This window comes from Miscanthus floridulus, chromosome 10 (assembly GCF_019320115.1).
Source record: "Miscanthus floridulus cultivar M001 chromosome 10, ASM1932011v1, whole genome shotgun sequence".
Taxonomy (NCBI): Eukaryota; Viridiplantae; Streptophyta; class Magnoliopsida; order Poales; family Poaceae; genus Miscanthus; species Miscanthus floridulus.
Genome location: NC_089589.1, coordinates 2627994 through 2641778, shown reverse-complemented (window position 1 = coordinate 2641778; position 13785 = coordinate 2627994). Strand labels below are relative to the sequence as shown.

The 13785-nt window shown below is 44.7% G+C and overlaps 1 protein-coding gene across 2 annotated transcripts; it reads left to right on the top strand.

Annotated features, from left to right (window-relative positions):
* Positions 1–661: 661 nt before the first annotated feature.
* On the top strand, positions 662–5055 carry LOC136486082 (uncharacterized). Of its 2 annotated transcripts, none has more exons than XM_066482856.1 (3): positions 662–1052; positions 1336–1523; positions 1611–5055. In XM_066482856.1, exons 2-3 carry the CDS (start codon positions 1406–1408, stop codon positions 4679–4681), a joined length of 3189 nt encoding a protein of 1062 aa, XP_066338953.1. In that variant the 5' UTR covers positions 662–1052; positions 1336–1405; the 3' UTR covers positions 4682–5055. The 2 variants fall into 2 exon arrangements, with proteins under 2 accessions (XP_066338953.1, XP_066338952.1); XM_066482855.1 differs by having other exon boundaries at positions 1333–1523.
* The last annotated feature ends 8730 nt before the right edge of the window (positions 5056–13785 follow it).

Here is a 13785-nt window from a genome sequence, read left to right as displayed (position 1 = left end):
GGGAATTTGGCTATGGTAGCATTTTTGTTTTTATTTGGCAATTAGTGTTCAATCATGGACTAATTAGGCTCAAAACGTTCGTCTCGCAATTTTCAACCAAACTGTGCAATTAGTTTTTTTTCGTCTATATTTAATGCTTCATGCACGTATCGCAAGATTTGATGTGATGGCTACTATAGCACTTTTTTAGAAACTTTTTGAGAATTAAACAAGCACTTATTTGATTTTGACTTGGACGTAAATTGACCGCAGCAGCAGAGGCACAACAGCCCCATCATGACAAGTCCGTGTCCGGGCGGCTCACACCACCCGTGCTGACACGCAACTTGCAAACGGCGAAGTGAAACCAAGGGCCAGTTTAGTTCCACTCATTTTGCAAAATTTTAAGATTCTCCATCACATCGAATCTTTAGACGCATGCATGAAGTATTAAATATAAATAAAAAATAAAACTAATTACACAGTTTAGACGAAATCTACGAGACGAATCTTTTAAGCCTAATTAGACTATGATTGGATACTATTTGCCAAATAACAACGAAAATGCTACCGTGTCCATTTTGCCAAAAATTTTGGAACTAAACTGGGCCCAAGCATTCAACCAGCCGGTCAGGGTCGTCAGAGACAGGGACACGGGGACGGGGGACGGGGGACGCCGCACAGCAAAGCTCCGACCTTGCGCCGCCACGTTTGTCTCATCCCTCCCACTCCTCTCCCTCTCCTCTCCGCGGCGCCCTGCACGCCGTCCCATTACTCTCTTCCCCCTCCGCTCCCCCTGCCTGTCAGTCTGTCTGTCTCGGAGAGGCGGCGGGGCTCGGGCTCTTCTTCCTCCCTTCCTCAATCCTCCCCTCCTCGTCCTCCTCCTCCCGAGTCAAACTCCAGCCAGCCAAACCAGCAGCCTCGACCTGGCCGCCGACAGGCCGAGCGATTGATCGGGGGATCGAGGGAAGGAGGGAACAGGCTACATGCCCAAGTCCAGCATCAGGGAGAGGGAGCAATCTTCAGGAACAGGATCATCATGCCTTCTTGCCCGCGGCGAAAAAGAGCTAAAGGTTCGTTTTTTTTTCCACCACAACTCTTTCCGCTCGCTCGCTGGGTTGCAGCACTACTACTATTTCTGGATGCTCCTCTCTCTCCATGCCAACCCTAGTCCCTAGATCTGCTACCGCTCCAAGCCATGGCCGCCTGCGTGCGAGCCTCGCTGTCCATTCTGATTGCCTCCCCGAGTACACAAGCGAGGGGATAGTAAACAGAGTCATGGCACTCTGACTCTCTGAGGTGGTGAATGGGTACAGAGTGGCACGCTGATGTAGCTTTGTTTCTCTGCACCAGCAGGGGATTGATGCCATTTGACTCCACCGCGCGCATCTAGCCTCCTCCGGAGCTGATAGACCGCGGGGAAGCCATGGCCATGGAACCTCACAGCCTGCGGTTCGTCAGGTGCCCCAAATGTCACCAGCTCCTCGTCGAGTACCCCTCCAATCCTGTCTACAAGTGCGGCGGCTGTGGCACGGTTCTCAGAGGTACGAATCGTTCCATCCGTCTTTCATTTCTATGTTTATGGAAACAAACAAACAATCTGATCGGTATATGGTGTGTCACCGATGCAGCGAAACATCGGGCTGCCCCTGCAGCACGAGCTGGTTCGGAATCTGGGGAGCGCAGCACCAGCTCTCCGTGTAGTCTGAAGGGATCCTCTATCCAGAGTAGCGGATCGATCTGCTCAGGCGAACAGAGAGCTGACCCCTCTGTTGATCGGCCTCATGGAAGTGTGTCCTCCACTGTCAACAATATCGACTCCTGTGACGGCGCAGTCGACGAAAGAACTATTTCTGAAGCAGATAGTGGTGTAACCCATGCCAAGCATCCAAAGGAGGACACATGCTCCTTAACTGATGATGGGAATATCCAAAACTCTGAGGTTATGGTCAAAGAGAAAGAGACACATAACGAAGATGCTGGTGCTGGTTCTACTTCAGATTTGACTGAAACAGTCGAGAATGTTGACATGGGTGAAAAGGCCAATGGAGGCAAAATCAGTGATATTGGTACTAGTGAATTGAGCACGACAGTGTATGATAAAAGTCAGGCTGCTCACAGGGAGGAGAGACCGCACATGTATGAAGGCGTGCATGTTGAGTCTCACAAAGCTCTGATCGAAGAGTTGGAGAGGTCTCTTTCATTTAGTAGTGATGATGAATACTTCTCGGACGAAGCAGAAAGCAGCGGGCTAAGTGATGCTCTGCGTAACCAAATGGGTAGCCGCAGGATCAGAGCGAATGATGCCCCCAGAAGCGATCCACATGGTCGATTGATTGAAGAACTAGAGATGTCTTTCAGCGATGCAGAAGAGCCATTGGAGCAGCATGGGATGGGTTTAGGTAGAGTTCATGGAAATGTGCTTGACAAGGATCCACAGGCCCTGGGTGCTAAAAGTGCACATCCATGTGAAGAAAGCCTCTCATCATTTGACAGTGGACATCTCAAATCTGAACAAACTTCTCACCAGGAAAGCAGGGCAATAGGCAATGGCAATCAAGGAAATGAGCGTATTGAAGATAACAACAATACTGCCAACTCTGTTCATGGGAGTGAGCATATTGTGATTGCCGACGATGAAATTGCAGAGAGATTCCATGAGAAAGAGCATGATAAGGATTTCCAGCCTGCAAACACAGAAAGTGCATATCCTTTTGAAGGAAGCACCTCTTCAGTTGATGATGGCAGTATCGAGGTTAAGCAAAGTTTTCAACTAAATGACCTGACAGCAGATGTCAATCGAGAAATGGAAGATGACAAGATAGCCAATGATAATCTTGTGCCTGCAGATTCCCTTGAGAAAGAGCATGGGAATGATAATCTTGTCCTTGTGCCTGCAGAAGAAGCAGAGACAGTTTGTGTAAATGAAGAGCTAACAGCAGATGGCACTCAGGAAATGGAAGATGGCTACATGGAAGATGACGAAACGACCAATTGTGTGCATCGCAATGATAATTCTATGCTTGCAGATGAAAACATTGCAGAGAGAGTTCACAGGAATGAAGATTTAACAACTGATGGCACTCAGGAAATGGAAGAGGGTTGTATGGAAGATGGCAACATGACCAATTGCATTCATGTCAGTGATAATCTTGTATTTGCAGATGAAGACACTGCAGAGAAAGTTCATGGAAATGAAGAGACAGCTGATGGCGCTGGAGAAAATGAAGAGAGCTGTATGGAAAATGAAAATGTGAATGTTGCTGTTGCAGATGAGGACATTGCAAAGAAGGTTCATGAGAATGAGCATGGTAAGGATCGACAGTCCCTGGAGGACGAAAGTGCACATCTGTATGAAGGAGTCATCACTTCATTTGCTGGATACGCCAAATCTGAACAAAGTTTTCAACAAGATGAACCTGATGCCACTGAAGAAAAGGAAGAGGATTTTATGGAAGATGGAAATACGGCCAGCTGCATTCAAGAAAACAGGGCAGCTGTTGCTAGGTTCTCAAGCTTGCCAAATAAGAGGAATCAGTCCAAGTTAGCTAGCTTTAATAAGAACAAAGAACAAATGACCTACAGATCTAGAGGTAGCCAGCTTCGTCAGGGACGGTCACTTGATTCTGAAGATTTCCACTCAATTCAAAACTTTATGGAGTCACAAATGGATGGTACCTCAAGTTCTCTCTCAAGTGGGTCTCCCAGTCGGGGTGATTTGGTGCACAGAACAGCCAACAAGTTCAATAATAACATTAGACATGTGCGCCTCAAAAAGATGGATGAACTAAGAGATCAGCTAAGTAGGCTTTCCAGCCAGAAGGGCTCGGAGACAAGTTACCAGAAGAGAGACCTAGAGTACCAGCAACAATCCAATAGCTATGATGTTGAGCACCATCTTCAAAGTGTTGACGGTGATTCCGCTCCAAGTTCCTGTGCTCTAGAATCCTATTATGGTCATGGAAGGCCGCCAAGGTACCCACCACCAAATCCTTTCTCTCCAACCTATACATACACCCATTGCCATTTTGGACATGCTCAAACACGCCTACCACACAATTATGACCCATGGGAGTTCAATTCATATTATCAGCCCTCGTACGCTGAAAGCACAATTCTGGACCATGAATCACTTAGGTCAAGTTACAAGGAGCAGAAACGAGTGGTGAGAAAGCATATTTTGCGGCCTCTGTCAGGTGCTTCCCCATTCACTATCTGCAATAGCTGTTTCAATTTGGTTCAAATGCCATCAGATATCTACATATCAAAAGCAAAGGTTGGCAAAATGCAATGCGGCAAGTGCTCCAAGGTTCTGGCATTATCATTTCCTGCAGTATGCAATGCAAATGCAAAGAGTAGTGTGGATGTGGCCCAAGAGTCATACAACCTGGATGATAGCGTAGTCGCTAAAAATGATGATATTGCTTCTTATTATGCTGAGTGCCTCACAGGGGGTCCTGTTAGTATCAGTGAAGATTATGGAGCATCATACACAAGAAGCTTGCCTACTCAAGCTGGATCTAGTAGCCTTGCTGCCACAAAAAGTGGCAAGAAGGTTTCTGACTCGGCACTCCATCGACTCATGGGGTATGATTCAGCTAGCCAGTTGTTACGTCACAGCAGGGTGTTTGAAGACGGATATGAGAGCTTCGAGTCAATGGTGCCAGTTTCCAGCAGAGTATCCAGAAGAAAGAACAAATAAGGTTTTACTCTGGAGTGTGAAACCTTTTGCTCCCTTTGCAAGTAACTTAGGAAGGAGAAACAATTTTGGAGTGTGGTCCAACGGTACCGCAGAAGCCCTTCCTATGATCTGAAGGCAAGTTGGCATCTTGCCATCAAATAGTTTCATTAGTTTCTCAGAGAAGTTAGAATATTTGAAGCAATTTAGTTGTCATATTCTTTAATATGGTGTATAGATATTGCTTATTCTTGTTGTAAATTTGTTCATATCTGGTATAATGACAATTATTAATACCACACTGTTGGTAATCTCATTGTCAAAATTGATCATATAGTTGGTATTCTGGTAAGTTCAGGTCTTTCACAACTCCTACATGTTGAATTAAGACACAGAAATGGGAGCTGTAGACATTGTATTGACACTAACATAGTCATTTTCATTTTAGCCTTTTTATTCTCTGTCACAAGAAAAATGTCCATGGCCGACAGTGGCATGCTAACAGATCAAAGGCAGGTTGCACATTATTTGTGCTGGCTCATGTGTGGAGGTGAGGTGGACTACCCAACCAACCACTAAATTTTGCAGGTGCATGTGGCTTGTCTGTAAAGACATGCACGATGTGTCTCATGATCGCAGTCGCAGCAGACAAGGCTGCTGCTGGATCTGATTGCAATGTCAAAGGCAGAGGCTGGCTGTGGACAGGCTAATGCAGCCATTCCTGATGTTGTGATACTACAACCCCACAATGCCATGAAAAAAGGTGGTGATGCAATGATGACATCCTTGTGATGAGCTTGTTCTGCAAGTGTTTTGTTGGATTCCATATACTGTTTTGCATGGGGGCGTGATAATGTGAGAGCATAACATTCATTTTTATATTCCTAGGATCTGGTTTGTTCATGTGCACCATGTGTAATCTTCTGAAAAGAAATGGGGGAAAATATGAGGTGGTTGCTTTCCAGTTTGTTGGCCCTTTAGCACTGGTTGGTGTTTAAATCATGGGGCTAAAGTTTAGAGGTATCACATCGGGACGTCATATGGGAGTGTTCGAATAGTAATAATAAAATAAATTAGAAGTCCTCAGTAATCCACGAGACGAATTTATTAAGTCTAATTAATCCATCATTAGCACATGTTTACTGTAGCACCACATTGTCAAATCATGGACTAGTTAGGTTTAAAAAATTCGTCTCGCAAATTAGTCGCAATCTATGCAATAGTTATTTTTTTAGTTTATATTTAATACTTCATGTATGTGTCCAAACCTCCGATGTAATAGGGACTAAATTTTAGGGTAAGGAACTAAACAAGGCCTTAATTTGTACACCTTTGTCCAGAGAGTCAGTCTTTTTAATGGGGCCTCCTGCAATGCAAATATACAATGCAAGCCTGGCAATGTAAAGGTGGTGTGGTGCCCTACTGAGAAATAGAATGATGAAGTATAACTATTAGCCTAATGATGAAGAAAACATGGGGCTGTTGTTCAAGGGTCTGTTCACTGTTGTGATGGTATTGTGTGTTTCTTGGAGTACCTGGATGCTGCACACTGTTAATTTCAGACTGTGATCACTGAAGCATTTTGTGTTTCAGAGGGATGATTCTTTTTCAACTGCTACTGTACACTAGAGTACAGTAGCTGATTGATTTCTTTGCCCTAAAAGTCAGCATATTGGTGCCAACCCTCTTATCCTACTCCACACACCATTGTGTGAGCACAGGTTGAGCCGCTATCTATCAATGATGCCATATCCCGTTGATCGTCTTCCCTCCATGCTCGCAACCCTCGCCCCAGTCGCAGCATCGTCGATAGTCCTCTCAATTCGGGAAAAAAATTCGGTGCATACTATCTACGTGTCTCCCTGCATACATGCCATAGATAGTTGCCATGTGTCCAGTTTGACCGATCCAACGGCATGCACCCGCTGCCTCTCATGTGCTCGGCTCCGGCCTCCAGGTTCTCGTCCATGGTTTGCGGGCTGCATGTGTCGGATGCTTGTTGGTGGACACGTGCCGCACATCAAAGTTGCGTATGCATGGACGTTGTGTGCATCCGGTATGCACTAAACGTTTTCCCCTCAATTCGCCATTTCCTCCATGAGTCCACGTGCATCTCCAACCCAAGCACCGCCCTCCATCACGAGCCACCTCTCTCTTGTAGCAGCCCAACGTCGCCAACTTTGTCGTGTGCTACCGCTAGCCATGGGTGAGTCAAGCACCGTTGCACATGGTAGGCATGGCTGCCAGTGTCAGGAGCTTGATGCGAAGGAGGCGGACCCTTTTCTTCAAAAAAAAGGAGGCGGACCCTCCTTGAAGGATGTGACCAAGCCCTTGGATGGGCTTCATGATGTCCTAGAGCCTAATGCGTGTGATCTTTGAGAAGACCCCATGGGCACGCACAGAGGGCATAGGAGAGGACGACACCGATGAGGATGCCGAGTATGGGGGCTCGCCTGGGATGATGTAGTCAACGTGGACAAGAACAAAGTCAAAGAGGGCAGTCAAGCTTGTAGAAGTTGTGGGAGATGAAGGAGCAACGACCGAGCACTTTAATGTTAGCGATGTTATTGGAGATAATGTGGAGGAGCAGTGGAGTGTCTTGGGGGGCCTTTTTTTTGAAACTGAGTATAATCTCGTTACTCAACGGCTAACAAAGCGTTAGCAACAAATTACATACACTTTCAGGGATGGAACTCATGACTTATTACTCCCCAGGATTACACAAATAACCCAACATGGGCAGCTCATGAGCGGCTTTGTTACAATCCCTACTCTTAGAAGAACACTCAAAACTAATAAAACTAGAAGACACTAGGGACTTTATCTCCACAATTAAAGCACCCACTGCAGTTTCCTCATAATCATTTGTGTTTAGCGCCTGAACCACCATCTTTGCGTCTGTCTCCACGATTAGCCGGCCAATACCTAGATCTACTGCAGCTTGTATTCCTTGGAGGCAGGCAATGAGTTCAGCTTGGAATGCATTTAAGAGACACTCTATCTTCCCTCTTCCTGACACTATCACATCCCCATCATAGTCTCGGATCAAATAGCCCCAACTCCCTTTCAGTGAACTCGGCAAAAAAGATCCATCACAATTAAGCTTTCAAAAGCCCTGTGGGGGTTTCCTCCAATACTCCTTTCTTCGGCGCACACTCTTGCCCGTCAAACTGTTGTCGGTCATAGTACAATTGTAGTGTTCTCTTTTGCATATGATCGAATACATCGAGCAAGGAAATCTGCTCCTCGTCTCCGACCTTCTTCTCTAATTATATTTCTCTCCTGCCAAATATACCACATGGTGATGATCATCAGCAACTTTTGTTCTTCTTTAGCCTTCAGAATTAGTTCGACTGCGTCCTTGACCAACTCAAAGGATGACTATTATGAGCCAAACGCCAGAAAAAATGTTTTACCTTGCCCGAGATTTTCAGCTTCCAAATTGCTTTCCAAATAAAATCATTTGCATAACCACTGCCACCTTGTGCCCCCCGGCTCCATTCACACAACAAATCAGCTCTACAAACTTTGTAAGCACTCTTGACACTAAATCGCCCATGATTATCATAGTGCCATGCAATTAAATTGTCCCTGCCTTCATGGACTAGAAGAGCCAAAATTACCTTGACGTCTTCTTCCCAAAAAATTTCCTTCACCAAATCCACATTCCAGTCCCCAGAACTCGGATTTATCAGCTCTGAAACATAAGTTAGAAGACATGCCCCTCTAGGAGTAATTGGCCTTCTGAATACACCTCTCGGCAACCAAGGATCTTGGCAAATATGAAGGTTATTACCATCACCAACACGCCAAATCATGCCCTTTTTTGTTACCTCCAACCCCCGAAGAATACTACGCCAAGTGTAAGACATATTCGACTTTGGCATAGCATCTAACACCGAAGAATTTGCAAAGTATTTGGCTTTCAAAACTCGAGCACACATAGAGTCTAGATTTTTCAACAGCCGCCAACTTTGCTTTGCAAGCATGACAAGATTAAAGGCATGTATGTCTTGAAATCCCAAACCACCATCCTCCTTAGGTAACATAAGCTGATCCCGACTTAACCAATGAATCTTGTTCTTCTCAACCTACTAGTTCCACCAAAAGCGACAAATCATAGCACTTATCTGATCACACAAAGATTTAGAGAGATCAAAACATCCCATAGCAAAGGTCGGTATCGCTTGGGCCACTGCCTTGATTAAAATCTCCTTGCCTACCCATGAAAGAAATTTCTCATTCCACCCTTGAAAGCCCTAGTTTGGTTTTGGATAATTGATGAAACCTAGCACTAACCTTTGTCATGAGTTGTGATATGAGCTAGGTTGGTGCAATCCAAGTATGGAGCATGGTGGTACTCAAGAGAAGGGGATGATCACATGTGATGATGATCAAGTGCTCAACTTGAAAAAGAAGAAAGAGAAAAATAAAAACCGAGAAGATCAAGGCAAAGGTAGATAGGTTTTTGTTTTGCACTCAAGACGCCATAGAGGGTGTGAGTGACTTAGGATCGATAGCCGTACTATAAAGAGGGGAACTCTTTGGCTAAACGGTTTATCAAGTGCCACTAGGTGACATGATTCTTGCATATGTATTTAGGAACCTAGTGTGCTAACTTTGACCTTTGTAAAATGCTTTGAAAAAATGTTAATATACGTGCATACAAGCTCTACACTTTGTGGTTAGCAAGTTGGAAGCAAGGGCGAAGCAGTTGAGGACTTAGAAAAAGAAAAGGAGGCGAAGGGTGCTGACCGGACATAGGGAACCTACGCGTCTGGTCCTAAACCCTGGCTCTCGGGCAGTGGCGTAGCATTGACCGGACACTGCACCTAACGCGGTCATGCTATTCCAGAGGCGGCATGGAGCAAGGCACGATCGGACGCTGCCAGGTTCATGCGACCGGATGCACAGAAGTAAAGCAACTCCTCTGATGTACGATGACGTCACGAGCACAGAGAGGAGGCCAGTGAGGACCAGACACTGTGGCACGTTAGGTCGACGTTGACCTAACGCGTCCGGTCAAGTTTGGGGCGCTCTGGAACCTCTCTAGACTCGACCGGACTTTAGGTCCCGGTGAGTCCGGTCAGGTGAAGGAGCGCGTCCGATCATTTGTGAGCATGCTGGTCAAAGGCGCCAACGGTTGGATTCAAATGATGGATGAGGTGGCTGAAAGGCCCTAATGGCTAGAGGGGGGTGAATAGCCTAATAAAAATTTCTACAACAACACTTAACAAAAAGGTTAGATAATTATGAGGCGAAACAAGTGTTGCGCTAGCCTACTCAAAATGCAAGCCACCTACCACAATTCTAGTTTGGATAGTATCTATTCACACAATAGCTATGACACTACCCTATGTTAGTGTGCTCTCAAAGGCTAACTAAAGAGCCACACCAACCAAGCAAGCAAGCTCTCACAACTAGCTACACTAAAGAGCTTGTCAACTAGTTTGTGGTAAAGTAAAGAGAGTGATCAAGAAGATTATACCGTCGTGTAGATGAGGGAACCAATCAATCACAAGGATGAATCACAATAAAGACCAATCACCCCGGAATCAATGATGAACACAATGATTTTTACCAAGGTTCACTTGCTTACTGGCAAGCTACTCCTCGTTGTGGCGATTCACTCACTTGGAGGTTCACGCGCTAATTGGCATCACATGCCAAACCCTCAATAGGGTGCCGCACAACCAACACAAGATGAGGATCACACAAGCCACGAGCAATTTACTAGAGTACCTTTTGGCTCTCCACCGGGGAAAGGTCAAGAACCCCTCACAATCACCACAATCAGAGCCGGAGACAATCACCACCCTCCGCTCAACGATCCTCGCTGCTCCAAGCCATCTAGGTGGTGGCAACCACCAAGAGTAACAAGCGAAATCCGCAGCGAAACACGAACACCAAGTGCCTCTAGATGCAAACACTTAAGCAATGCACTTGGATTCTCTCCCAATCTCACTATGATGATGAATCAATAATGGAGATGAGTGGGAGGGCTTTGGCTAAGCTCACAAGGTTGCTATGTCAATGAAAATGGCCAAAGGTTTGAGCTTCAACCGACCATGGGGCTTAAATAGAAGCCCCCACGAAATAGAGCCGTTATACCCCTTCACTGGGCATAACGCGGGCTGACCGGACGCTCCGGTCCAACTGATCGGACGCAGCACCGGACGCGTCCAGTCGGCATACCGGACGTGTCCGGTAGCCCCCAGACTGCCATGTGTCCAGTTCATACCAACATAGCCGTTGCTACCTAATCTGCCGACGACCAAACGCTCACACCGGACGCTGAGTCACAAATGACCGGATGCTGAGCCGCAGCATCCGGTGGAGTACAGTAAGCATCCTTGCTCGACCGGACGCGTCCAGTGATACCAGACCGGACGCTGCCAGCATCTGATCGACTGTCCTACCGAACACTGGGTCTGCTGATTCACACCGGACGTGTCCGGTCACGGAGTTCGTCGCCTAATACCGGACGTGTCCGGTCACCATACCGGACGCGTCCGGTCACTCTGTAACCAGCGCGGCTAACTCCTCTTCGACTCTATCTTCTTCACCCTTGCTCAAATGTGCCAACCACCAAGTGTATCACCTTGTGCACATGTGTTAGCATATTTTCACAAACATTTTTCCAAGGGTGTTAGCACTCCACTAGATCCTAAATGCATATACAATGAGTTAGAGCATCTAGTGGCACTTTGATAACCGCATTCCGATACGAGTTTCACCCCTCTTAATAGTACGACTATCAAACCTAAATGTGATCACACTCTCTAAGTGTCTTGATCACCAAAACAAAATAGCTCCTATGGTTTATACCTTTGCCTTGAGCTTTTTGTTTTTCTCTTTCTTCTTTCCAAGTCCAAGCACTTGATCATCATCATGATATCATCATCATCATGCTGTGATCTTTGTTTGCTTCGCAACTTGGAGTGTGCTACCTATCTCATGATCACTTGATAAACTAGGTTAGCACTTAGGGTTTCATCAATTCACCAAAACCAAACTAGAGCTTTCAATCTCCCCCTTTTAGGTAATTGATGACAACCCTTATACAAAGATATGAATTGAAATTCAATTGAATCCATGTTGCTTGCCCAAGCATATTTACCATGTGTAAAAGGATATGGACAAGTTTCGTGAACCCCAAATGGTAGCAATTGCTCCCCCTACATATGTGCTAAGAGTTTGGATTGTAGCTTGCACATATGCTTAGATAGGAAATATAGGAGTCAATGTCTACCACATGATGCTAAGGTATAAAAGATGGACCTTTGAAGCATGATACCAATCGGAGTGCACCAATATACCATCCTTAGCACCATGGTTAGCTCAATACCACTTAGAAATATTTGAAAATGAAAGTTATCTAGTGATTTCATTTCATCATTCAATCTAACAATTAGCATACATCACACAAGCATGGATATTTTAAATTTAGAACTTATGCCATGCAAGCAAACATATGAAATGCACATTCAAATGCACCATACAAGTTCATGAGCTTGCTCCCCCTACTTGTGTGCTCAAAATTTTAATTGATCCCTTTCCTTTGTCATATCTTTCTTCCTTTGTCATATCTCTCCCCCTATGTCATATATCAAGATATCTTTATGTTTCTCTCTTTATGTTTCACTCCCTTTATGACATTTCTTCCCCTTTTTTCACTATTTTTACAACTATCTTTGTTTCTCTCCCCCTTTGTCATCAATGACCACAAAGGTTCTAAATATAGATAGTATTACTTGTAGGGTCGAGATTATTAATGTCAATCAATGGGGTGAGGATAATTTTCCCAAATTTGGTCCAATCTAGATCATTTGCCAAAGATATTTAACTCGGTTTGATCCAAGGACAAGCTTCTTCACACCTCCAAATAAGGTTATCTTGTACCATGTTGAGTTAAACACTTAGAGCTCATTTTCTAGATCAAACACTAGGTTTACAAGCCCATAAACATGTCATATGCTATCACTAGATCAAATCAAGCATAGAAGCAATAGTGATATCATATAAACATCAAATTCATTTGATTTTCATGAATGAGCCTAATAAAATAGAACCACTTGAAAGGTCTTAATAAAATTGAAAATGTGACTAGATGCACTAATCATGTCCTTAGCAAAGATGTATGTCATGCCAATCAACTTTTACCTTGGATTGCTCGAAGGAGAGGCATGCCATATTAGTGGGGGTGCATCAACACATATTTGAGAAATCCAATATATTCAACTCATTCCTTAGCTTGCAAAACCTTTTCTCATCCAATGGCTTGGTGAATATGTCGGCAAGTTGATCTTCGGTGCCTACACTCTCAATGCAAATGTCCCCTTTTTGTTGGTGATCTCTTATGAAATGGTGGCGGACATCAATGTGCTTTGTTCTTGCATGTTGAACCGGATTGTTGGTTAACTTGATTGCACTCTCATTGTCACATAGCAATGGCACTTTCTTGAACTTGATTCCAAAGTCACTCAAAGTGGCCTTCATCCAAAGTACTTGTGCACAACAACTACCGACGGATATGTATTCGGCTTCGGCGGTTGATAATGCAACACTATTTTGCTTCTTTGATGACCATGAAACAAGTGATCTTCCCAACAATTGACATGTGCCCGAGGTGCTCTTCCTTTCAACCTTGCATCCCACATAATCTGAGTTGGAGTAACTAGCTAGCTCAAACTTTGCTCCTTTGGGATACCACAAACCAACATTTGGTGTATGCTTCAAGTACCTCAATATTCTTTTTGTAGCCTTCAAATGACTTTCTCTTGGTGAGGCTTAAAATCTTGCACACATGCATACACTAAATATGATATCCGGCCTTGATGCGGTCACATAGAGTAGGCTTCCAATCATAGACTGATACAATTTTTTGATCTACCATATTGCCACTTGCATCACATCCAAGTTGCCATTGGTTCCCATTGGTGTGCTAATGACTTTGCTATCACTCATGCCAAACTTCTTGATCATGTCCTTGATATACTTGCCTTGACTTACAAATGTACCATTCTTCAATTGCTTGATTTGAAGACCAAGGAAGTAACTTAACTCTCCAATCATGGACATCTCAAACTCATTAGCCATCATCTTTCCAAACTCATCACAAAAGTCTT